General features: G+C 45.4%; 2 protein-coding genes across 3 annotated transcripts in view; both read right to left on the bottom strand.

Moving 5' to 3' along the window:
- The window catches only part of LOC127595320 (uncharacterized), a 74,907-nt gene extending 65,638 nt beyond the window's left edge, over nt 1-9,269 (bottom strand). The window contains exon 1 of the mRNA XM_052056851.1: nt 8,732-9,269. Within this exon, the coding sequence (XP_051912811.1) occupies nt 8,732-9,085 (354 nt within the window). The 5' untranslated portion in view covers nt 9,086-9,269. The remainder of the gene's footprint in view (nt 1-8,731) is intronic.
- Nucleotides 1-26,390, bottom strand: part of LOC127594953 (uncharacterized) — a 352,607-nt gene that overhangs the window by 110,897 nt on the left and 215,320 nt on the right. The gene's annotated exons all lie outside the window — the stretch shown is intronic.

Raw genomic sequence — 26,390 nt, 5'->3', positions numbered from 1 at the left:
TGAGATGTGGTGAAACTAATGAGCAGTCGAGAATGTCACATGATGTGTTATCCAACACCTGTTTTGCTTTGCATGATACTGCAGTTGTCCTGAAAACTTTGGACTGGCGATGTTTGGTGTAACGCTTCCAAGTGAGATTGTCATCATTTATTACTCTCAGAAATGTTTTCTTTTTCTACCCTTTCACCAGAGGTGAACATTCCATTAGTACTGATGGAAGGTCTATCAGTCCCTCACTGGCGGACACCCATTTTGCAGACCATTGACGAATGATGAGAAACTAAAAAATAAATAAATGACGGCCCAAGCACTGACGGAAGATGGTCTACGTACGTCAGTGTAATCGTCACTAACCGGGTCAAGTATCGACTGAGATCTCAGTATGTCAGTGACGGATTCCCAATTTTGCTGACAACAGAATTGTGCCCCACCAATCTCATCACGCGTTTGTTCGTGGGCATTTCTTCGAGAGGATTGCATTGACTATATGTATATGTGTTACAGTGAGTGCTCCTGTCGCCAATAGGATGTCTGCGGGGACTGCGCTGGCCGGTTGTGCTCAGCTGAGGCAAAACCAGAGGATGTCACTTCACTTTGACAACAAAAATCTACAATCTATGTTTTAGTCTATTATTTTATATTTGTGCATTCATTTGCATATACATCTTGATGGATGTGGTTTTCTATTCCATCTTGGTGAAAGTGTTTATTTTCAAGACTGTCTCTCTTGTGCGTCTGTTGGCTTTCATTGACTCTATGCAGAAACATTTTTCAAGGTTTTCACAAAAATCGAAATGTATTTTTCTTTCAGACTTGCTAGCAAACTTATAAGAAACAAAAAGTTCATCAAGGCAGCAAAACATGTTCACAATAACAAATGTTGCACCTGAAGTCTGCTCTCCAACTTCAAAAATAACGTTCCTCCATGTTGAGTTGCCTTTTCCTTTGTTGGCCCCAGCTCGTCTCCATTCTCTCCCCACCGTGGCCATTTCTCAGAATGAAGAACGGGAAATGGCCAAGTACAGTCTTCTAAAGTACGCATATGCGATAATGTTTTTCCAAAGAATGGGAGCGTCTTTGTCAATTGGAACAGCTGTGTACTTCTTAACGATGCCCCCTAGAATCCAACGTATTTCCGTGATAGCAGCAGGAAATGCATTTTGGGATATTTCCCTAGCCAAACCTTAACAAGCATCCTTGATTTAGACGAGATGACAACAACAACTGGGTATTGCGTAGGTTCTTAATTTAATCGTACTTTCATATGGAACAGGACTTGGGCCGTGATTGATGGCACTTCACATGAACACAAAAATATAGGAAAAGAGATCGCAAATAGGCAAATGGTTTGGTTCTCTGGTACTTTGTTCTGTCTTCTTTGCACTCTGCCAGGCCTGCTTGAACACAAAAATATAGGAAAAGAGATCGCAAATAGGCAAATGGTTTGGTTCTCTGGTACTTTGTTCTGTCTTCTTTGCACTCTGCCAGGCCTGCTTTAATCAAGTGGCTTAAGCAGCCGTTAAGGTTGTAAGGAATGCTGGGGGATGAATAATGGCTGAGTAGGCGGCTATTTTGTTGTGTGGCACTAGTTTCGGCAGGGGAATGTAGCGTCTCTTCATGACACATCCCGGTGCCACAGTATGTTCTCACTACCTCATGCTGTACAGTGTACAGCGTTAATATATTCATCAATGAAATTGTGCCTATCTGGGTGAAGGGGATCACTGATAAAGGTCTATCTTTGTTCACCGCTCAGCATGCATACCACCATGCGCATTTTCCATTCCAGCAGTTTTATGCACCACTTAGTTCCAAAAGTTTGCACTACTTTTGGTCGATTGTCTTGTCATTTTTCTGCCCTATATAACTGGAACACTCTTCAACAAATAATAAAACTCACCTCGTTCATTCCAATATCAAAGTTAAAAAGTTAGTGAGGGCTAATGTACATGATTACTGCACTTGTATTTATTCTGTTATGAACCATTCACCAAATTATATAATGTCATGTAATGTATTACCGTACCTTGGGATTGTGGAGAACGGTGCACTTTAATTCCAATATGTTACATAAGGTCTAATTTTACAAATTCAATTGTAGAAAGAGATCAACAAATTGTTCTCCTTCTAAAAAAAGCTTCTGGCTCACGGACCAACATGTTTCGTCTCTGCTATGACACTCACTTATTAATCTTCAATTGGCTACCTTTAAGCATTTCGCTATCCCGCGTCTCTATGGAAACTAGCTATTGCTGCTAGCTCCTGTCGCCCGCTCTGCCGGCCTCTCCAGACATGCAGCACATGATGAAATAACAAATTACTATATGCTGATAACACTGTACTTGATATTTTGTGCATTGTTGGCAGCATTTTTGGGGAGGCATATCATACGCGGGGGGTTGTGCTCGAGTGTGTATTATACTTGAGAAATGACCAAATGTAATTATATCACACTGAACAGTTGAATATCCATTCATTGTCTCTTTTATCATGATCACCCTTGGCCAAATCATTTACCATCATGGACTCCATTTTCATTGCTACGCTGACAATAGTCAACTGTACATCTCCCCAAAATCCATCAACCCTGGCATCCTCTCGTCTGGAACCAGCCATAGCATTTTCGACAAAACCCTAGATCGACAAATGTTTCTAAAATCAAAAAGCAATATAACAGAACTCTTCATCACCAGAGGCAAATCTGTCCTTTCCCCTTGACAGAACTTCTCCCTGTTTGACAGTCACAAGTAACCCCTTCCCCCTCCATTTGAAATGTTGGCATCATAGTGGACTCAACCCTCTTGCACTATTCCCATATCAACCACATCACTAAAACTTCCTTTTTCTACCCTCGGTGAATTGGACACAAAACAAACTCTGAATGAAAATAATGATAACGATAAAAGACTCTGACCCCAAGCTGCAATTGTAGACTGCTGAGCGCTAACAACTTCCGGTGACGCAGGTCACGCGCCACCATAGGTTAAAGATTTACCTACTTTATTTTATTTTATTTTATTTTTTTAACCACTTTTGTGAAGATGAGACTGATAGGATGATTAGAGTGCTGTCATGTTCCTGTTCTTGGCTTCGCCAGCAGGTGGCAGGCTGAGCGGACCTGCTGGTTGCATACCTGCTGCCAATCCTGGAATTAGGGAACTGTATTGAAGGACCTACAAACCTTCTGCTGGTTGTCGGAGAATTGTTTACCTTGCTGCTGCTCCTGCTCAAGTGACCTTTTCTTCTAGACTTCTCACTCTCGTCGTGCTTTCTCTTGTTCTCTGGGTTCTTTGTTTTGTAAGTATAGTTACAAATATAGTTAAGCATTTGTCATTGATTCATTGCTTACGTGAATTATTGGGTTCTTCGTATTTCGTAGTGATGGGACGATGATACCTCAAGGAGTATATGACCCACTTCATAAACTGTGTCAACACTGTATTGACACAGTGTTGGTCACCCAATAGTGACCCCTGCAGTAGTTATAAAATAATTGCAGGTAAAGAAATTCCTTGTTTGTGTAAATGCTAAACTGAGTTGGTATGTAAAATATAGCAAATTTGAGTTACAATTCAGATTTTGAACTGATGTAGAAATTCTTTGTTAAATCATGTGAAATAAAAGAAAAAAAGTGATTAGTTTGAACATAATTAGTTTATGGATTTTTATTGAGGAACAAATGTTTTTGGAGTGTCTTTGCTCCAAGGCGATTTCTCCTCTTAGACACCAGCTCCCCAGCCTCAGAAAATACTCTTTCACATGGTTCAGATGACGACAGTGAGCAGAGAGTTTTAAATGAAAGTTGATGCAGATGTGGATATGTTTTCTGGTTCCATTTCCAATATTGCAGGGGACAAAGAATACTGTCATCGCCTGTGTCTTCCATCATCAAAGTTAGGGCAAAGTACACGTTTACTGTTTTTATGTCCTGTTTACTTCCGATGTCGTGGGTGACATTGAGGTGAAGCAGCAGACTTGGCAACATGTTTATTCATCTGGTGACAAGCTTCAAGACTCAGCTGCAAGTCCGACCGGAGAGAGCGCCACAAGGTTAAGCTTTGTTAGCCCTCCTTCTTTCTGTCTTTTTTTCCTTGTCCAACCGCTTCTGACACCCCCCCCCCCCCCCCCCCAGGCCCCAGCACCCCATTGCCCACCACTACCTGCATTCCCTCAGTCAGTGCCTCCATTGCTGTCACAGCTCATCTCGCTCACTGCCACCAGATGTGTCGGATTCGCAGTCTGCTGGTGTGACTCAATCGGACCTTTCAGCTGCCGGATTTCATTGATCTTCATTTCTGTGTTCGTCCTCGTTTCTGACATATTCCTCAAACTTCATTGCCTCTGTTGCCTCACTACCTTGGCTATCATTTCTCATTGCCTCATTGCATCATCTCGTCAGTCAAAACCCAACACTGTCTCACATGTCACCATGCAGCTTGTATCTACATGTACTGTTCCTTTAATTCTCTGACACTTTTGATTCTGATGTCTGAGGAGGGGAACGCAAACTTGTAGCTTGTGTGCTCCCCAGCAGTGCTTGCATCATTCTCATGTTACACCAATTACAAAACATTACTTTGTTGTCTTTGTATTATATAATACAATGATGCCTGAACGATGACATTTGATCATATTATGGTGAGCAAAATGGATTAGCACGAGTGGACTTTTTTCTTCACGAATGAGGAGCATTTCCACATGGTGATAGGACTTGCAGTGAACGACGGTCACAAATAAGACAGTCATTGTTAAAATGGGCCATAAGTCAGAACTCTATGGGAAGAATTCATGCGACAGGCTGAGCGTGTTGCTTGGCAACTTGGTCATCTCCTCAGCACCATCTCCTAAGCTGTCCCTGGAATGGGCATGGTATGTTTTGATTAAATTGCTTGTGTTGGATTTATTAAAAAGTGAATGCAAAAACACACACTCCTTCAAAGCAGATGAGGCACACGCACATAGACGCGAAGCTTTCAATTATGCGTGGCAGGCAATTGCTTGGGGTCCCCTAGCCAGCAAGGGCCCCCCGGAGAACTACAGATATGACACAAACCTGATATCCTTCCATTAGCAGTGCCAAGGTGCAATGACAATTGACCGTCTCAAATCAGGGGAGAAAGAAGGGGTCTTGTGAGCCAAACTCGCCCCTCCCCTCCCCGTTGCTCCACAGAGTCACAGACAGAGAGTCAGAGAGAGAGAGAGAAGAGAGAGAGCTCAAAGCTACTAAGTAGAAATTCTCCAACTTCTGAATAAAAACGATGAGTGCTGCTGACTGGAGATGTAAGGGCACTTTCTGAACCGTTGTTCATGAAAGCCCTAATTAGGATGAAAAAATGTTTTCCTTCATTCATAATGGTGCCTCTTGACAACAGAGTTAATAGCACAAAACTCAAGCACAACTGCAATGCAAGCAATTGAAGTGTAAAATAAAAATGAAAGGAATGGATTAAAGTCCAGTAATCTGTCTTTTAAAATTCATCTTAAATTCAGTAATCCCTCGTTTATCGCGGTTAATGGGGACCAAAACCACCCACGGTAAATGAAAATCTGTGAAGTAGCGACCAATAAACATTAATTCTATTTATTTTTTATTTTTTTATAAGTCCGCAAAAAGATATATATACTGTATATATATACAGTATATATGTATTAACTGATTGAAAACCACCCCTTTTCACTGGAGCAACCCCCTCAATCCCTCACATTTTACTGAATTTCGACTGATTTGCAAGGCCCAAAGAATTTTCTGTTCTATGGCTATATATACATGCAACCTGTCAAAAGAAAGGTGGGACTACTCTCTTCTTTCAGCAGAAAAAAAAGTTTGTTTCTATCTTTCTCCGTTCGTTGGCAATCAGCATTAGAAAACTGCTAAGTTTCATGGAAAAGGCCGATTTTCTGCAGAAATCCAGAGAAAATGAGCTTTTTGTAAAAGCATGCATTTCAAGCATCATTTCAAGTTTTACACAATTTTTTTGCTTTTGTGACAGCTCAAATACCTCAATAATGTGTTCCTCCTATAAAAGAACATTACAAATAATGTTTTTGTAGCAAAATAATTTATTTGCACACATCAAAACTATTGAACTATGAACTAAAGTGCAGCTGTGGAGAAGATTTTGAAGGTTTTTGGCTTCCATCCAGTTTGTCACCACATCGATTCATCCCACCACGTCCAGATGCACGACCTATAAATTATAGTACCATAAAAAGATGCAAATATATCTTGCTGCAGAGTGAGGTACAATAATTTTATTTACCTTTCTTTCCACCACCAAAGCGAGGAGTCGTCATCTTTTGGCTTCTGGTTGGACAATCTGTAATTTATAGAAGTATGTACAATTACCACACTTTTATTTTTCTATTTTTTTACTGTTGCTTTCCACTTACATTTCAACATCTCACACACACACACACACATACATGCTCACACACTGCTATTTACACCATTCATTCCACTTTGCTAAGCATCCAATTTGACATGAAATGGAATATGAATTTAACACTTGTGGTTTTAGCAGAGCTGAGCGGACCAAATGTGTCCTGTTTTTTTTTTTGGTTTTGTTTTTTTAAAACTATGGCGACATGCAAGTCGGCACATTTACGGCGCATATTTTCATCCACATCTACGAGACGCATCAACCGTAAATAAATGATTAGTGTTACTGGCAAATTTATAGTATAGCGAGGAATGTAACGGTACATAAAAGTGACTGATCAGGCATAAGAAGTGATGAAGTTTTGAATGGGAACTTGCAAGATACCTCCTCGTTCAAGCGGCTCTGGCGGCGTCTGACATATCGGGATCCAAATCGCTCTCCAATTCATCGTTTTCGACGTCGTCATTACGAGACGATTCCAACTAATCGCTGACGTGTGCCCGGCGCCGGCCATGAAAAGCAATGCAGCCTCTTTGCCGTCATCGCTGGAAGTCGCCGGGGAGACGATTTGTGGGCGATGTGGGGCATCGAGAGGTACAAAATGTTCTGCCAAGCGACGTGGAGCATGTTCATCTTCATCAGAAGAACTCGAAACTCGGCGTGAGCTATATATTTGTGCAGGCCGACGTTCGTTTGACGTGTGCCGCTTTCGATTACGTGACCAAAGCATCATTTTCTATTCCACACAAACACCATCTCCTTTCTTGTTTTGTTTCGAGGACGCTTTGAAACCGGAAAAAAATCTTTTTAGTTAGTTATTTCCTTTTCTCCATCGTTGCTAGTTGCTAATGTTCCAATCCACTATCCACATACACACCTCCTTCACTGTACGCCCTTTCTACTACTTCTGCTGCGCGATCCTGGTTGATTTTTACACCACTGCCACCCGATGTCCATTTTTTTGCTATTTAACATTGCCGTCAAGCCTAATCCTGTGGTGAGAAGTTGCATCAGACTCTCTTGCACCCTCCCCCATGAAAAAACGTGATTGACGTATTAATACGTCATGGGGAGGGAGCGGCTATGCGCTAATTGACGTATTTATACGTCAAAGGGTGTAAAGGAGTTTAAGAAAATCCTCGTCTCACCCCTCGGGTGGTGTCCGTCCCTCATTCAGCTCGGGTCCTCTACCAGAGGCCAGGAAGCTTGAGGGTTCTGCGCAGTATCCTTGCTGTTCCCAGCAATGCACATTTCTGGACTGAGATGTCCGATGTTGCAACCACTCATCTAGTTTGGGGGTCACTGCCCTGACTGCTCCGACCACCAGAGGCACGACTGTCACCTTTACTTTCCAGGCTCTCTCCAGCTCCTCTCTGAGCCCTTGGTATTTCTCATGTTTCTCGCGTTCCTTCTTTCTGATGTTTCCATCACTTGGGACTGCTACATCCACTACAACGATATCTGGTTGGTTCGCCATTACCAACTTGTTAGTCTGGATCTGGAAGTCAAGTCAAGTCAACAGTATTTATAGAACACTTTCGAACAGCCATCGCTGTATACAAAGTGCTGTACATGGAGCGATTTAACATACACAATAAACAGTAAGACAAATCGGTAATAAAGGCGGTGGAAAGCACCAAGCAGTAAAATCAAGGACAAATCATGCCGAGTCGAACGCCAGAGAATACAAGTGAGTTTTGAGGAGGGCTTTAAAGATGAGCAGCGAGGAGGCTTGCCGAATGTTCAGTGGGAGGTCATTCCAGAGAGAGGGACCCGCAACAGAAAAGGCTCGATCCCCTCTGAGCCTCAGTTTAGCTCTTGGTACCCCTAACAAAGACTGGTCCACAGACCTGAGGCGCCGGGCAGATGTGTAGGGGCGGATGAGCTCAGAGAGGACAGGTCGCGGGAGATTATTCAGAGATTTGAAAACAAAGAGGAGGATCTTGAAAATAACTCTAAAATGAATGGGGAGCCAGTGAAGGAATGCCAGAGTAGGAGTTATATGCTCCCTCTTACGAGTACCAAACAAGAGGCGAGCAGCGTTATTCTGGACCGGCTGAAGGCGCTTAAAAGGCATGAAAGTCCCACAGGATCTTCGCTCTGTTATTCTCCACCACCTTCGGAGGAGTTTCCCATTCTGACCTTGGGGTTTCCAGTCCATACTCCGCACAGATGTTTCGGTAGACTATGTCAGCCACCTGGTTATGGCGTTCCATGTAGGCTTTCCCTGCCAGCATCTTACACCCTGCAGTTATGTGTTGGATCGTCTCAGGTGCCCCTTTGCACAACCTACACGTTGGGTCTTGTCTGGTGTGGTATATCTGGGCCTCAATGGTTCTGGTGCTCAGGACCTGCTCCTGAGCAGCCAGGATGAGTGCCTCTGTGCTGTCCTTCAGGCCAGCCCTCTCTGGCCACTGATAGGACTTCTTGAGATCAGCCACTTCAGTTATGGTCCGGTGGTACATCCCGTGTAGGGGCTTGTCCTCCCATGATGGTCCCTCTGCCAGCGCCTCATCTTCTGTTCCCCATTGTCTGAGACATTCTCTGAGTACGTCATCCGTTGGAGCCTTCTCCTTGATGTATTCATGGAGCTTGGATGTTTCATCCTGGACAGTGGCTCTCACACTCACTAGTCCCCGGCCTCCTTCCTTTCGGCTTGCGTACAGTCTCAGGGTGCTGGATTTGGGATGGAACCCTCCATGCATGGTTAGGAGCTTTCGGGTCTTAACGTCCGTGGTCTGAATCTCTTCCTTTGGCCACCTTATTATTCCTGCAGGGTATCTGATAACTGGCAGGGCATAGCTGTTGCCCGGGTCTTATTCTTGCCATTGAGCTGGCTTCTTAGGACTTGCCTCACTCGCTGGAGGTATTTGGCCGTAGCCGCTTTCCTTGTTGCCAGTTCGAGGTTGTCATTGGCTTGTAGTATACCGAGGTACTTGTAGCTGTCTTCAATGTCTGCTATTATTCCTTCAGGGAGTGAGACCCCCTCAGTTCGGACTACCTTTCCTCTCTTAGTCACCATCCGACAACATTTCTCAAGCCCGAATGACATCCCGATGTCGCCGCTGGCAGCGCGGATTTCGAGCCCCGCTCCCATCGATCCATCTTGCTAATCTACGATCTCTGCTAAACAAGATGGATGAACTTCTTCTCCTCACAAAGACCAACAAAACCTTTGCACGTTCTGCTGCGCTGTGCTTCACTGAAACCTGGCTCGGTGACCGCCACCCGGATTCCACGCTACATCTACCCGGCTTCCGCCTTCTCCGAGCCGACCGTGACAAGGAGCTATCAGGGAAATCGAAAGGTGGTGGGATTTGCTTCTATATCAACGAAGAATGGTGCACTGATGTCACGAAGCTCGACGCACACTGCAGCCCGGACCTGGAGTCGCTGTCTTTAAACTGCAAGCCATTCTACTCGCCACGTGAGTTCACCTCCTTTTTACTAGTCGGTGTTTACATTGCGCCACAAGCTAACGCTAACACGGCGTTACAAACGCTAGCCGAAAAAGTAAACAAACTCGAACTAAAATACCCAGAGTCACCCCTGATCATTTTGGGCGATTTTAATAGAGCACATCTTAACCGTGAACTTCCCAGATATAAGCAGCACATCGACTGTTTTACCAGAGAAGGCAACATTCTAGACCACTGCTATACAACAATCAAAAATTCATACCGATCGGTCGCCCGTGCAGCATTGGGTCTTTCTGACCACAATTTAATCCACTTAATACCTACATACAGACAGAAACTCAAATGTGTTTAACCGGTTGTTAAGACTGTGAAAAAATGGACGGATGAAGCAAAGCTAGCTCTACAAGAATGCTTAGACTGCACTGATTGGGGCGTCTTTGAAACTTCACCGGGCACACTGGATGAATACACAGACACTGAAACATCATACATCAGTTTCTGTGAGGACATGTGTGTACCAACGAAGTCTCCCGCTCCTTCAACAATAACAAGCCATGGTTTACTCCAAACTCAGGCAACTCAGGAAAGAGAAAGAGGCCGCATTTAGAAGTGGAGATCGGGCACTGTACAAACACGCCCGAAACCAATTGACAAAGGAAATTAGCATCGCTAAGAGAAGCTATGCAGAGAGGCTGAAAAAACAGTTCTCTGCTAACGATTCTGCATCTGGATGGAATGGCCTGAAAGCAATCACTAACTATAGAATTCCATCCCCCCAAACAGTGAACAATAAGGGTCTTGGTCATGAACTAAACATGTTTTTTTTTTGCCAATTTGAAAAGGACACCCCCATTTCCCACACACACCCACTTCTACCAGAAACCACTCTACCTACCCTCTTTTTCTCCACTACAGATCCACGAACAGGACGTGAGACGACTCTTCAAGCAGCAAAAGATCAAGAAAGCTGCGGGGCCCGACAAAGTGTCCCCCTCCTGCCTGAAAGTCTGCGCTGAACAGCTGGCTCCGGTCTTCACACAAATCTTCAACAGATCTCTGGAGCTGTGTGAGGTCCCATCCTGCTTCAAACAGTCTACCATCATCCCAGTTCCCAAGAAATCGGCAACATCGGAACTGAACGACTATAGGCCTGTCGCCCTGACGTCTGTGGTCATGAAGTCCTTTGAACGCCTTGTGCTGAACAACCTAAAGAACGTCACTGGACCCCTGCTGGACCCTCTCCAGTTTGCCTACCGGGCAAACAGGTTTGTGGAAGACGCAGTCAACATAGGTCGGCACTACATCCTCGAGCACCTCAACAGCACAGGGACCTACGCAAGGATTCTGTTTGTGGATTTCAGCTCTGCGTTCAACACCATCATCCCGGAACTCCTCACCCCCAAACTTCTCCACCTCGGTGTGTCCCCTACGATCTGTCAGTGGATCCTCAGCTTCCTGACGGGACGGACACAACAGGTGAGACTGGGAGCAACAACATCATCAATACGCACCACCAGCACTGGAGCCCCACAGGGATGTGTCCTCTCTCCACTGCTCTTCTCTCTCTACACAAACGATTGCACCTCAACAGATCCAGCTGTCAAACTCATAAAGTTCGCAGACGACACCACGGTCATCGGTCTCATCAAAGACGGCGACGAGTCAACAAGTGGAGCAGCTGGAGTTCTGCACAACCTCGGGCTGAACATGCTCAAGACTGTAGAGATGATCGTGGACTTCAGGAAACATTCTTCTCCACAGTTGCCCCTCACACTATCCAACTGCCCTGTGTCAACCGTCGAGACCTTCAAGTTCCTGGGAATCACAGTCTCCCAGGACATGAAGTGGGAAGTCAACACCATCTGCATCCTGAAAAGGGCCCGGCAGCGGATGTACTTCCTGAGGCTGCTGAGGAAGCATGGCCTGCCACAGGAGATGCTACGACAGTTCTACACGGCAGTCATCGAATCAATCCTGTGTTCTTCCATCACGGTTTGGTTTGGGGCCGCCACAGAAAAGGACAAAATCCGACTTCAACGGACAGTTAGGACGGCGGAAAAAATCGTTGGCACCGCCCTACCCACTCTTGAGGACTTGCACACTGCAAGAATCAAGACAAGGGCACGGAAAATCCTCCTGTATCCCCCGCACCCTGCCCACCACCTTTTCCAGCTACTCCCCTCAGGCAGACGCTACAGATCCATGCGCACCAAATCCAGTAGACACTTAAACAGCTTCTTCCCTCTAGCCATTAACTCCTTAAACAGTCACTGACGTAGTCACTCTTCTTGTACTACAAAATGGTACTACAAAACTACTGGTTACTCTAAAATGGTTCAATGATTTTGTTGTTTACGATGATACTAATGGAGCATGTTATACCGGAGACAAATTCCTTGTGTGTTCTACATACCGGTACTTGGCCAATACAGATGATTCTGATTCTGATTCTGATTCCTCTAAAATGAAACTAACAAAGAAACACAGACTCTGTCGTCCATTTGTTGAACATTTTTTTTGCCAACCGATAGACTGCCGAATCTCTCCTGAGTTCAACTGTATAGTTATGGCATTTATTGTAACTACAAATGAGTCTCGTGTGCATGTAGCTTATCTCCGGGGACACTAGTTTTCTCACACACCACCAAAGGAAAGGGAAAAAAAACTCGCTCGACCTATCCTCTTCTGAGGATAATTTAAGTCCAGGATAAAAAAAGATCCTAGAACATAAATAAGCACATGACAGTTACAACAAGTCACAAGACATAACATGTAATGAGGGGGAGGATGAATGGGTGGGAAGGGGAGGGAGGGGGTAACCGCGACGCGGCCCGTCCGACCAGCTGCACGGCTGCCGTGCGCTCCGCAGATCATTCCATGTCACGGGGGAAAAGAAGAGAAGCGATGAAGACGGTGAGGATGAGAATGTGTATGCGCGTGTAATTGTCTGGTTGTGTATGTGTATGCGTGAGCAGGCCGCAGCTTCTTCGTCAAGATCTGCTCATGAAGACAGTCCTGGCTTATCATTCCATGGCCGAGAAGGAGGGGGGTGATGGTGGGGGCACAAGCATCCGTGCATACATTCCATCCAGGGGAAAGGGGACCAAATAGCGTTGCTTGCTTTGGAGGGACGGCCGCCAACAATTTCAGGTGGCCTTGAGTCCGTGGCTGTATTCCTTCACTGGCGCCGATCAGCCAAAACCTCAATTCCTTTTCGAAGCGAGAATTCCACTTCTCCATGTTGTTGTCGATCGTACGGAGACGCTCCAGAACCGCAATTGCGGCCGAGCTCAGTCACCGCTTGAGTCTGAGTGTTGGACATTCACGCTAGACCATCGAGAATGACCGGCAGCTTCTTCACTTCCAATAAAGCTGCTCCCGTCCGTTGGATTTTGCGATAGAACAGGAAACTGCTAACACTAAACTGCAGCATACCTGCTATCAGAAGGCCGATAATGTAGATGTCTTCCTTCTTCTCAACGGACAGTATTGACAGTCACACCATTCTCCGCTTACTCCATGGATCTCGGATGTGCCCAGCAGCAAATGTCCCGAGGGGCAAGCAGGCTCCACACTACCTGCTCTTCTCGTCAAGAAAATCTTGTTGATTGCATCAAGAGACCAGCCAACCAATTCCATGGTTAGTTTTTTAGGGTGAAAAATACGGCAGAGGCTAGGAGAAGACAGCACAAGGACAGCACATAGACTGAGTGGCGAGCAATGGGGGGAGGGGGGGGACAGGAGCAGGGCAAAAAAGCGTCCACCTTCGTCGAGAGCCAAGCAGAAAGTCAGGTCAAATTTATTTTTGGATCCCTGAATCACAAAAGTGTCTCTAAGGGCTTCACATGCCCACAGTTCACAGATCTTAATGCCGTAGGTGGGCAAGCAAAAAATACTTAAAATAACAATAAAAATAAAGGAAAGAAATGGAACAGGGGAAAACCAGTGAAATTAAAGGACTCCAAAGGTTATGATTAAAAGAAACATAATGGAACACGTTCCAAGCATGTCTACTTCTAAGTGAAAGATTCTGGGTTTCCAATCTCAGCGTTGACTTTTTTATGTGGTGTTTGCTTGTGTGTATGTAGCTTATCTCCGGGGACACTAGTTTTCTCACACACCACCAAAACATGCAAATCAGGCTCACCGGGAGCTACAATTTGAGTTTTTAAATATTGACAATTTCAATCAAAAAGAAAAAAAAAACTTTGCTGACTTAAAGACAACTCACAAGCAATTGCAGTCTAAATTATTGCAAATGTTTTTACCACTTCAAAGAAGGACACTTGCAAAATAATTTACTGTGTTGACACAGCATGGCAGGGAGTTAATGGAATTTAGAGCATTGCTTTCAGAATTTAGGCAGGGATGACAAAAAGAGGCCCTTTCAGCTTCTCTAAAATCCATACTTTGAATTTGCACTAGATTTGACTTCGCCGGCTCATTAAAGAAGCAGGGAATGGCCGAGGTGTAATACTTCACTGAGCTCTTTCAAGCATACCACCAGTGGTCGTTTTGCTAAAAATCAATTCAAATTTCAAGCAAAATGCCTCCAGATTTTATTCTGCTGCTTACTGAGTGGCCTTCCTAATGACCCAAGATTTGCCTTCATTGGACCCCCCATTTTGTTGCCTTTCCGCCACATCACACTTAAACAGTGGATTAGTATGCCTGAGTATTCTTCTTATGGGATGAAAGGAAAATCCCTTGCCCCAACTTTTAATTACTGTATTTCAGAAATTGCATTTTCTCTCTCTCTCTCTCTCTCTCTCTCTCTCTCTCTCTCTCTCTCTCTCTCTCTCTCTCTCTCTCTCTCTCTCTCTCTCTCTCTCTCTCTTTCTCTCTGTCTGTCTGTCTGTCTCTCTCTCTATTCTGCACCTCTGCTTGCACTGAAAAAAGGAAAAAGAGAACACTTTCACAAACATAATTTTGAGAAAGATAAGCACTTCTGCAGATATTTTAGTGTATGAGAACAATAGTTTCGTACAAGGCTCCATGGCAAAGTTAACCCCCCATTAGTTCAGGCTTATCAAATGCAGACATAAAATAGATATAATTTCTATATTTCAGTTATGTACATGTCATGAGGTGGAGGAAAGATGTGAATGTGCTGAAACAACTAATGCAGTGTTTTTCAAATAGTGGGGCGAGCCCCCCTGGGAGGGCGCGAGGCTCCGTCGGGGGGTGGGGGGGAGCGTTTGACCTTGGGGAACATGCTTTTTTATTTTTTTGCTGTCCTAAAATAACTTGCAGTTGCACCTCCACTACGTTAGGGGGCAGTGCCGCTCTCATTGGCAGAGTTTGCACAGGAAGCATTCTCAGGGAGAAAATATGACGAGGCGTATGTAGAGCTTGGCTTCAATGTGCCTGCGGTGGCAGACCAGGGAAGATCGACGTGCTTATTACTTTGTCAAAAAGATGGTAGCGGACAGCATGAAGCCAAATAAATTAAGGCATCACTTAAAGACATTATACCCCAATCACGCTGATAAGCTGCTTGAGTTCTTTTTTTTCAGCAAAAACGTGCCGAATATTGTCAACAATCATGCTGCTTTGTGACTGCTACTTCAGTAAACTAATACAGTAATACTGTACAGGTCCCCGCTTCACATTGAGCAGGAGCCGAGAGTTGCTGTGTCCTGCTTCAAACCTCGCTTTGAAAAGCTGTGCATTGCCAAATGTGCTCATTGTAGCCATTAATTCAGACATCATCTTTGATTTTAAAAAAACCACACAAATTATTTTATATATTTTTCTTTTGCTGGTTAAAGTTTGGTTTTTTGTTTTTTTAATATTGTGCTCCTGAGATAATGTTGGTGATTAGTTTGGATGCATTATTAGATATTGAGTCTAATAAGGATACAGTGTTATGCAACGGTGTACTTATAAGAATTTTATAGACAAATTATACTATTAAAGTCGTGCTGTGACTGGTTGTGACTCTATTTTGCATTGGGTCCTTGAAGTTGTCAGTTGCTCGGGTCCTATTAAACTATCATCGATACCTTGTCATAGAGCAGGGGTGGCCAACCAGTCAGAGCTGAAGAGCCCTTTTTACTGTGTTATTGCAAAGAGCCACACACACACACACACAGACACACACACAGACACACACACTTTTTTGCCCAAAGATTGACTCCTGGAGCAACCAACCTCCTACGATCGACCCGATCGCGCACGTGCAAGCATATGAACACACACACACACACACGTGTGCACACACCCACGACCATACACAAGTGCACATATGTATGCACACCACAACGAGCAACAGCCGAACATAAATGAAACCTAGTTTCTTTTTTTTTTTTTTTTTAAGTATTGGGCACCTCTGCCTTAAAAACAGAGGTAATTCGCTGACTAGCTTAGCAGTGAGCACTTCGCACCGTTGTCTACGCGTGTGCGGTGATTCTTATTGGTTGCCATCTATGTCAATCAAGTAACGGGATTGCTGATAGGCTGACGTAGTACGTTCTATGCTTTAAGCACCATTGTTTGAATGGCAGCGCTCTCGCCAAGGCGTTTTCGACAATTGTCACGTGCAAGCCCGGGAGCCGCATTGAACCAGCCAAAGAGCCGCGGGTTGGCCACCCCTGTCATAGAGTATTGGGCATAGCCTTATGTCTCTTGGTATTTCAGGTCTCGGTGACATGTTGTCAGAACATCAAACATTCCTCCATACCCTCCTGCGCCCAGCCCTGCTCTCTCTTGTTATTACATTGTTATTATTTTTTTGCACATAAATACTTTTTACTTTATCCTCACACGGGTCGCGGTGGTGCTGGAACTTATCCCAGCTGTCTTCAGGCAGTAGGCAGGGAACACCTGAGAAAATCATTGGTATCCCTCCCCCCCACTTGTGGGCATTTACTACTCCCGTCTGACACGCCAAGCCATCCGGATTGCAGGTGACCCCACCCACCCATCTCAGAGCCTCTTTGGCCTGCTGCCATGGGGAAGGAGATTGCGGAGTCTCTGTGCTGGAACCAGCAGGCTCAAGAACAGTTTCTTCCACCAGGCAGTCAGGAGACTCAACTCCCTCCCTGCTCTGCCCGCACTCCCCATCCTCTGCCTCTGCCCGACCCCTGCCTCCTGTCATAGACTGTGACCCTCCCCTCATCATCCGACATCTGCGTATTGCACAATGCACTACCTCACTTTACCCACAATAGCCACAAGTGCCATTGTTTATGTTGTTTATATTGTCTACACTGTTTATACTGTTGAGATTACATATTGTCTTTTTATACAGTTTAGCTGCTATCTTGTCTTTTTGGAAGATGGGAGGAAACTGGACCACGATGCAGGCATGGGGAAAACAGCACTATGAGGCCAACCCACTACCACTGGATCGCCGGGCCACCCGTCCTGTCTGCTTATGAGTCCAAATTCTGTTCCTCACATGATAGTAAATTATGACCAGTCATGGACTCAGCAGATGCAGACACTATCTTCCAACTCCAGCGCACTCATGGTCACTGCTCAGGTGACACGAGCACCACCACAGGCAAGTTATTGACTCTATTCAGAACCACCGTCAATTCAATGGCCGTGCAGTTGACGCCCAACGCTTCCCCACAGATGTCACCCCCTGCTTCAACCCAACTATCAACCTGATGAAAACTGTCTCGAAATTGCAAGTAGGAAGTTGACAAATAATATGTAATGACTGTCTACGACATGAGTTTTCATTGAGACAGGGCTTTTTTTTTTGTTTCTTCCTTTTTTTATACTGTCACAGCTGAAAGTTTCTCCATTCATTCATTCATTCATTCATTCATTCATCTTCCGAGCCGCTTGATCCTCACTAGGGTCGCGGGGGGTGCTGTAGCCTATCCCAGCTGTCTTCGGGCAGTAGGCGGGGGACACCCTGAATCGGTTGCCAGCCAATCGCAGGGCACACAGAAACGAACAACCATTCGCACTCACATTCACACCTAGGGACAATTTAGAGTGTTCAATCAGCCTGCCACGCATGTTTTTGGAATGTGGGAGGAAACCGGAGCACCCGGAGAAAACCCACGCAGGCCCGGGGAGAACATGCAAACTCCACACAGGGAGGCCGGAGCTGGAATCGAACCCGGTACCTCTGCACTGTGAAGCCGACGTGCTAACCACTGGACTACCGGGCCGCCAACTTTAACTACCATTTTACGACTAACCTTAACACCCTGAATACTCTTGTGTGTAAAGCTGTTCAAATGTAGTAGGCCTTGTCAATAGTGATGAATAAAACAGAACTTGTACAAAAAGTGATTCAAAGAGTCCAATAAAACTAGACACACGTGGTCTCCAGAGTCATTTGCCAGGAGGATGTCATTAGGAACGCGTAACAGGGCTGACTCCGTGCTATGCATCATCTTGAAACCTGACTGGAAGACGTCCAAGATGTTATGTTCATCCAAGAAAAGTTTCAACTGCATATGCACCACTTTTTCCAGAATTTTAGAAATGAAAGGCAGTTTGGAAATGGGCCTGAAACTTGACAACACATCTGGATCAAGACCAGGTTTCTTGATCAAGGGTTGGACCACAGCATGTTTAAACTGTTGGGGAACTACACCAGAAGAGAGGCTGCTCTTGATGATATCCAAGACCGATGTGCCAACACTCGGGAGAACCTCCTGAAAGAAGTGCGGGGGAAGAGAGTCGCAAGGGGAGCCAGATGGCTTCGTCTGGCGAACTACATCCTCCAAAAGCGCCAAGGACACAGTTTCAAAAGAATTTAGTACAGCTGAACATGGAACATGGACAGAGGGGTCAGATGCGGTATTTGAGACCAGAGTTCTAGCTGTAGAGACCTTATCAATGAAAAACTGAAGGAATCTGTTGCACATCTCGGGTGAAGAATCCGAGCAAGTAGGCAGAGGGGGTTTGTTTAAATAGTGTGCGTGGGTTGTGACGGTTAGCTAGAATAAGGTCCGACAGATATTCTCTTTTGGCCTCTTTTACTGTGAGCTGGTAGTTACGCCAGCAGTCTTTCTAAATTTGATAAGAGACATGCAATTTGTCTTTTTTCCACGTGTGTTCAGCTTTGCGACACCCCTGGCTAGCTGTGCGGGTAATGTCGTTAAACCATGGCTTGGGTTTAGGTTTGGGAGCACAGTTTTTGAAGGAGCCACCAAATCCAGGATGGCACGGCATGACGAGTCGAACCAAGAGGTGAGTTTCTCTGTGTTAGACGAGGGTACGCAAAGGTTATCAAAGGCATCAGAGAAACGACTAGCAGTGCAGGGTTAAAAATTCGGCGTTTACAACTAGGAGCGCCACCAAGACCACCAAGTTGAGAAAATATATAGCTAGGTATAAAGTTCCAGATCGATGAGGGATTACCCAAAAATTGTTTGATCCAATTGATTTTAAACGTATTATTGAGGGTAGAGAAGTCCAGGAAGTTCAATCCACCAGTTTCATAGGTATTCATTAAAACAGACATTTTCACATAGCGAGTCTTGTTCCTCCACAAGAAGTCGAAACGCATCTTATTGATATTCTTACAAATGTTCTCATTCACAAAGAGATTGCTGCGTACGTAAGACGTGACAGTCCTTCCGCTTTGGTTAGTAGCGTACGTCCTTTTAAAGAAAGATCTCCACCTAGCCACTGGTTAGCTTAGCTTAGGTTTTGTTAATGACTGGTTCAAAGTTCGCTGTTCATCGCATGGCTTCATTTTTCATAACGGTAATCCCTAGATATAATAATAATAATAATAATGCTCTTGCGACGCGGGGGCCCAGTCTCATTCGGCTGGGTCGTCGCAGTGCGTCGAGCCGATCAGCTTCACCAGGGTCCGCCAATGACCACGGTCATGGGCCAGGTCCGCTGCATCCTCCAGGGTAAGGCCCTGGTGTTTGAGATCTTCTCTGATGACATCAAGCCATCTGGTGTGGGGTCTGCCACGTGGCCTTTTCCAGCAGGCTGTCGCTGGATCAAATGAGAAGACGAGTGGGTGTTCCGGGGGTAATCGGAGGAGATGACCAAGCCAACGGATGCGCCTCTGAGCGGCCAGTCGGGATGCAGGGGGCTGAAGGGTATGTTTTCGGAGGTCTGAGTTGGAAACATGGAGGTGCCAGCTGATGTTCAAGATGGTTCTTAGTTACCTGCTGTCAAAGCCGTCGATCCTCTTGGCCTGGGCCTTGTTTAATGGCCAGGATTCTGCACCATACAGGAGGATGGGAAGAACTGCTGCGTTATAAATGCGCATCTTGGTCTTTTGGGACACTGAGTGGTGGCGCCAGAGGGGCCGCCACAGTGACTGCATTGCCGCGGCCGCGAGGGCGCGTCTGCGGTCAATCTCTGGCTTGAGATCGCCGCTGCTGGTAATAGTGGAGCCCAGGTAGATGATGGAGTTGACAAATTGCACTTCGTCTGTGCCAAAGATCAGGGGGGAGGGGTTGGGTTCGTCACCGATATACATAAGTTTTATTTTTCTGCTAGCTTACTTGGAGGCCCAGCTTTGCTGCTTCTGTTTGGTATATGGAGAGGGCACTGCTGAGGTGTTGGAGGGAGTTGCTGAACAGGGTGGTGTCATCAGCGTATTCAAGGTCGGTCAGGTGGAAGTTGCCGAGCGACACGCCTGAGACTTGCTCCCAGACTCGGATCATAAGGTGGTCAATGACACAGTTAAATAGATCAGGAGCGGCCACGCAGCTCTGTCTGACCCCGCTGTTAATGGGGAACCACTCTGAGTCCTTCCCATTCACACGAACACAGCTCTCTGAGTTGTTGTAGAGTCGCTGGAACAATGTGGCACTCCAAGGTATTTCAGAATGTTCCAAAGGGAGGGGTGGTCGACTGTATCAAAGGCAGCTTTGAGAACTATGAAGGCTATAAAAAGATGTTGGTCCTTCCGAAACTCTCTAACCTTCTCAACAATGAGTCTAACTGCTGAGATGTGATCTATGGTGGACCGGTTGGGCATGAAGCTTTCAGTAAGGCAAAGCAACAATCGGCGTGACATGCCTCATCTTGATAAAGAAAAAAGAAGCTTATTTCCATGATTGTTGTTTTCTGAAAAAATAAAAAATAAAAACACATTTGCAAGGCTGGAAATAATATTTTTTTTGCTTGTTGGGGGCAGCGATGGCTTCGAATGGCGGGAAGGGCGCGGGTGAGAAGGATCCGGGTGAACAGTTTTGCGGGTATGGAGAGCAGTGAGAAGCCTCTGTAGTTGTTGCAGAGTTGCTTGTCGCCTTTCCGCTTCCAGAATGGCAGGATGATGCCTCGGGTCCAGTCTGTGGGGGGCTGTTCTGCCACCCACACATGGTTAATGATGTGGGTGAGCCACTGGGCCATGGAGTCACCACCTTCTTTGAGCAGCTCTGCGGTGATGGCACAGATTCCAGGGGCCTTGTGATTTTTTAGTGATTTTATTGCTGCTCTGACCTCGTCGATTGTGACTGGGTCAGTTTTGCAGTTGGGGTTGGGGGTGGTAGAGTTGGCAGCAGTGACAAGATGGAGGTCAGTGGGAACTGGAGGGTGATGAAGGAGGTTGCTGAAGTGCTCTTTCCAGAGTTCAAGGCAGTCTATTTCAGTGGTGATGCGATTTCCACTGGCATCCTTCATGAGGGCGGTTTTGATGTGTTGTCCGATGCGGGCTTGGCGCAGCATTTGAAAGACCTGTCTAAGGTCGTTGCGGTGTGCTGCTGATTCCATGCGTTCGGCCTCTTCTCCCCAGTATCTCTCCCTGTCAGTTGCAATTGCCGCATTCCGTGCTGCATTGAGCCTCCGGTACTCTGTGATATCACCGCGCAGGCGAGCAGCACGGCGGCGGTCAATGATGTCGAGGGTCGGCTGTGAGATCCATGGTTGTTTGGGAAGAGATCTTGATCTTCCCAATACGTCGTGGGCAGACTGGTTGACCTTTAATTTGAAAGTCTCCCAGTCTGCGATGTCATCAACGGCCAGAGCGGTGAAGGCGTTGGTGATGGCGCGGCGATATGTGGAGGCAGTGGTGGGGTCGCAGAGTCTGGAAGACATTAAGCGTGGCTGTGGCCTGATAGATGGGTCTGGTCGTATTTTAAGTCTTAGCTGGGCAACCAACAGGCGGTGGTCAGTGTTGCCCAACAGTGCACCTCTGAAGACCCTGCAGTTGGTGACAGAGGATCGCCAGCGGCGGGAGATGATGATATGGTCTATCGCCTTCCGGGTTCTTCCATCAGGGCTATACCAGGTCCAGTGATGGATCTGCTTGCGGGGGAACCATGTGTCGGTGATACAGAGGTTATTTGAATGGCAGAGGAGAAGCAGACGTTTGCCGTTATCATTTGTGGTGTTATCGACAAAGGTGGTGCCAATGGGTTGTGTGGGGGTTTGGTGAGATGGTCCTTCTCTGGAGGAAGAAGAGAAGGTTGCATTGGCGTCCGTGAGGATGATGACGATGTCATGTGGTGGGGTTTGGCTAACGACCTGATGGAGTTGGTCGAAGAAGGTGTTCTTCACTGTATCATCGGCGAGTTCTGTGGGGGCAAAAGCAACGATGACTGTCATCTTGCCATGTCTGTGGAGGAACCGTGCAGACAGGAGTCGATCGTTATTTGGGATCCATCTGATAAGTGATTGCCGTGTATGTTTGGACATGGCCAGCGCAACTCCATGGAGGCCCGTCCGGATTTCAGGGCCACTCCATATGAAACTGTGTTCTCCTGCTGTAATTTCGCCGCTGCCTTGCCATCTTGATTCACAAAGACCCGCCATGGTGATTTTGTAGCGGGAGAGCTCCAAGGACAGCAGTAAAGGAGCTCCAACCCGAAGAAGCGTTCGGACGTTCCATGTGGCATGTCTTCAGGCGTAGGTCAATCCGTACTCGTTGGTCGGGGGCGTTCCTATGTCTTGTCTCGGTTTGGGCAGTCTGGTTTCTTCTGGTCGGTTTCGTAACAATTAATTTCTCCTGAGTGGGTTGTTGGCCCTCTGCAGGATAGTCGGATGATGGGGCTGCCATCTCAGCGGCGTACCGACACACCGTTGGGACCTTGTTAGTCTGGAACCTCCCCGAAGACCGGCCCGCCAAGGGAGACCCTACCTGGAGCAAGCTCCAGACGGTAACGCTCTCCGGATCATTGGAACACACAAGCCTCCTTGCCACGGCAAGGCCAGGACCCACAAGGAGGAATCCCTAGATAGGTAACTTTTTCTTTAATTGGGATGTTGCAGATCGAAGTCTCACTCCGGTCATGGAAAGGGAACAGTTCGCATTTGTTGAGATTTAGGTGGAGACCAGAGGGCGCTGAGAGGGACGAGCGGCATACGCAGTTCGCGACTATCCTCCTTTACGTGCAAGTCATGTCCTCCCTTCACTTCCTGGTCTGATTCTCACGCACGCTATATGTTCCCGCGTGCTTTGATCTAGCGTGTATCTTAAAGTGACAGTGCTACATTTGTTAAACAAGGCAGCCTTAACTGCAAAAGTCTCAGTATGGTTCACCTGCTTAGATTTGTTTCGTCATATGTTGTTTGTTGTCCTTCGTATGGACGCGTTTTGGACTGTCAGCATTTTGGCCACGACATTTGTTCAAGGAGAAGAATCTGTGCTTTCTCGGCAGCATGCATGTACCAGCATTGATTTTGATGGGGGGGGGGGGGGGGGGATATCGGCGCTATTCAACAGCCCTGAGGTGTTTTTGGGTTTTGTTTTGGGTTTTTTTGCGCCTGTAATGGGGAGCATTTTTCACCACCCTGTTTTGTTCAGCGGAGATGTCAACACTGTTGGACAGTCTGCATTGGTCCGGCTGGATGGATTGCTGCTGGAGCTAAGTAGAAAGGAGCCTCGTTGTGGAGCGCGGATGCCTATTTGGAATTGAGAGTCGGCGCTGGGAACTGAAATGAAATTATATGGCATGGGAGAAGTGAACCAAACTCTTTTTTTCGTCAATAGATGCCACAGCTTCTTATTTACTTTAAAACCTAGCTTGTAGAGGACGTGTGTGATGCCATGCACGTTTTGAGCATGACATCTTTGATCCAATGTGAAAGGACACTTTGATTCTCTCCTCTTTCATCTATAACTGATTCAAACAAGGCATATGCCGGTTTAGGATTGCATGTCCGTGTTTTATGCACGGTGTTACATGACCATATTTTGTGATTTTCTGGAAACTGTACTGTAAAGTGCTTTGTTACAGCTGCAGCTGTTGTGAAAGTGCTTATATAAATAAAGATGTTTTATATTTTATTATATTTATTTGAAAGCTTGGGAGGAGCTGTATTTTACTTTCTTTAAATTTCCCTGGTTGATTTTGAGCCTGGTTCCACTATTCTGACTAAAGCCAATGAATGCCAGATTAAGTGAAGGATCAATCCTAACAGATTATCCTGTGGTGTCTGAATAAAAGATTTAATAAATAATAAGAGATTAAAGACTCACGTTCTCTCTCTAATCTTCATCGTAAAGTCAGGATAAGGATTGTGGTAAATATGAAATGTTCAATTCTATCACCACAAAAGAAATGATAAGCACAATCGATGACAGGAAATGATCAGAACAATGTAAAACTGTTGTAAATTCTTCTTCTTTGTGTTTTTCAGAAGTCGGAATTCCCTGTGCCACACTGCTGCCTTTAACGGTTCGGTCCAAGTATTACACCAGACCGTCCCACTTTAGTTCACACCATTTTGACGAATATGTGTAGTTTTACACTTATTGCCGCATATCAGAAAAAACATCAGCCAAACAAATGATACCTGAGGATGATATATACATGACAGTACTGTATAATACAATACAATACATGCTGATTTATATAATGCTTTCACAACAGCGGCAGCTGTAACAAAGTGCTTAACAAAACAGTTAACATAAAGTAAAAGATTAACTATAGGATTGTACTTTTTGGTGTCTTGACATTGCACTCGATAACTTGTGTCATTTCCATCAGACCTCTGCCCTACAGGGCTCTGTAATGAATTCAAAAACCACTTGAGTTGTTGTATTAGGCAGCGTCAGCTTTTATCCCTTATGTCAATGCCCCAAGAGGTTTTGCGTGAAATAGGTGCGTCAATTTTGGTGCAGTGAAACCAGCGTTTTGTTTCTGTTGGACGCGGGGAGGGAGAGGATATCGTGGTCACGGCGGGATCCTTTCGCCATCCTCTTCGTCCTCCAGGTCCGCTGTGAATTCGTTTGAATTCAGGCTGAGGTGAGGTGTGAAATCAGAGGCTGGAAATTGAGAAGTTCTTGCAAGAAGTTTTATCTGAACGTTCAGGGCACAAGTGTGATACAAGCAATCGTTGTGGTCAAGGCACAAATGCGCAAAAGCAATATCTCCAGATAAGTCTTATACAAGATATCCTTCATTTGTCCCACACTGCAGAAATTCACAGTCGACAGCAGCAAAATTGGGCCGTAGAAAGAAGAAAAACAAACCGTTTGCATTAACAAAAATAAATGTTTCAGTTTCATTGTATTCTAAGCAGGGCGTAACTCCCGATGGATATCTCTCTTTCGGTTTCTGGATGACCGCTCTAATGCTCTTTGCTCTTGTTACTTCTCGATAATATTTCCAAATACTTTCTTTTTCGAAAGGCATAGTTGCAGTGCTTTTACTAACTGCTACAACATGTTGGCTTTCCGAGAAGCTATCTTAACCCTCGTAGTCCACCGTTTGCGATAAATGCAAAATGATGTCTTTGAATCAAAGGCAAAGGCATTCGGAAAAACACGAGAGAGCAAACGTATGGGGGGGTTCTAAAATGGCCGAAATTTCATGACATCACCGTCTGATAATTCTCAGGCATTGCAGCAATAATAAAAAAGGTTTTGATTCCGTAATCTTCACAATTTACATATTTTGCACCATAGAGACCCATTATAATTCATATTTTTGAATGCATCGTAAACCTAATGTGTAAACATGCATTTCACGTGATTTTTACGTCAATCGCTTTGTTTTCGCTTGGACAGACGTATGCATGCCACATTGTTGGGTTGAGGTCATTCCAATTGTGCAACTTTTAGGATCGCAAATGAGTTTGCCTTTTTGCAGGAGGCTTCAAACCAATGCATTTTACGTGAACACGTCCGGTCGGGATTGTTAGTAGGGCTTGGTTGGGACCTCCAGACACATTTTTTTTTCCCTTTTGCAAAAAATAAAGAATAAAAAATCCCAAAGAACTAATAAAAACTATATATGTATGGATAACACAGATGCCTCTGAACATTTTGAGTGTTTGAAAAAAAAATTTTTGTACAACACAACATACATCATTTCCAAAATTGTAAAACGCGTAACGTAGGGTTTTTTTGTTTCGAAGGACCTAAGGGTATACTGACATTTACGAATGCCATAGTTGCTTGCAGGACTTTTGCTTCTGGTTGGAACAAGACTGTAGGTGTGAAACCGCAGGCCAGCTAAGAGATGCGTGGACAGCGTTGTCTGGTCGATGTCTGCAAAAGGTGTTAACATTATTTTCCGTCGCTAAGGCAGTTCAAGTCGAGGTCATACTATGGTCTACTAAACCTACAAAGGTAGGTTCAAAGCGAGGTCACGCTATAGTCAAACTATATCTGTCCGCAATGAGTCGTTAAGCTAAATATGCAAATAGATACATGATGGCTTCATTTCCATGGAAATTGTGCGAGTCCACGTCTACGACAGTT

The sequence above is a fragment of the Hippocampus zosterae genome, chromosome 2 (assembly GCF_025434085.1).
Source record: "Hippocampus zosterae strain Florida chromosome 2, ASM2543408v3, whole genome shotgun sequence".
In the NCBI taxonomy this organism is placed as follows: Eukaryota; Metazoa; Chordata; class Actinopteri; order Syngnathiformes; family Syngnathidae; genus Hippocampus; species Hippocampus zosterae.
The sequence above is the reverse complement of the archived record's forward strand: the minus strand, read 5'-3'. Positions and strand labels throughout refer to the sequence as shown.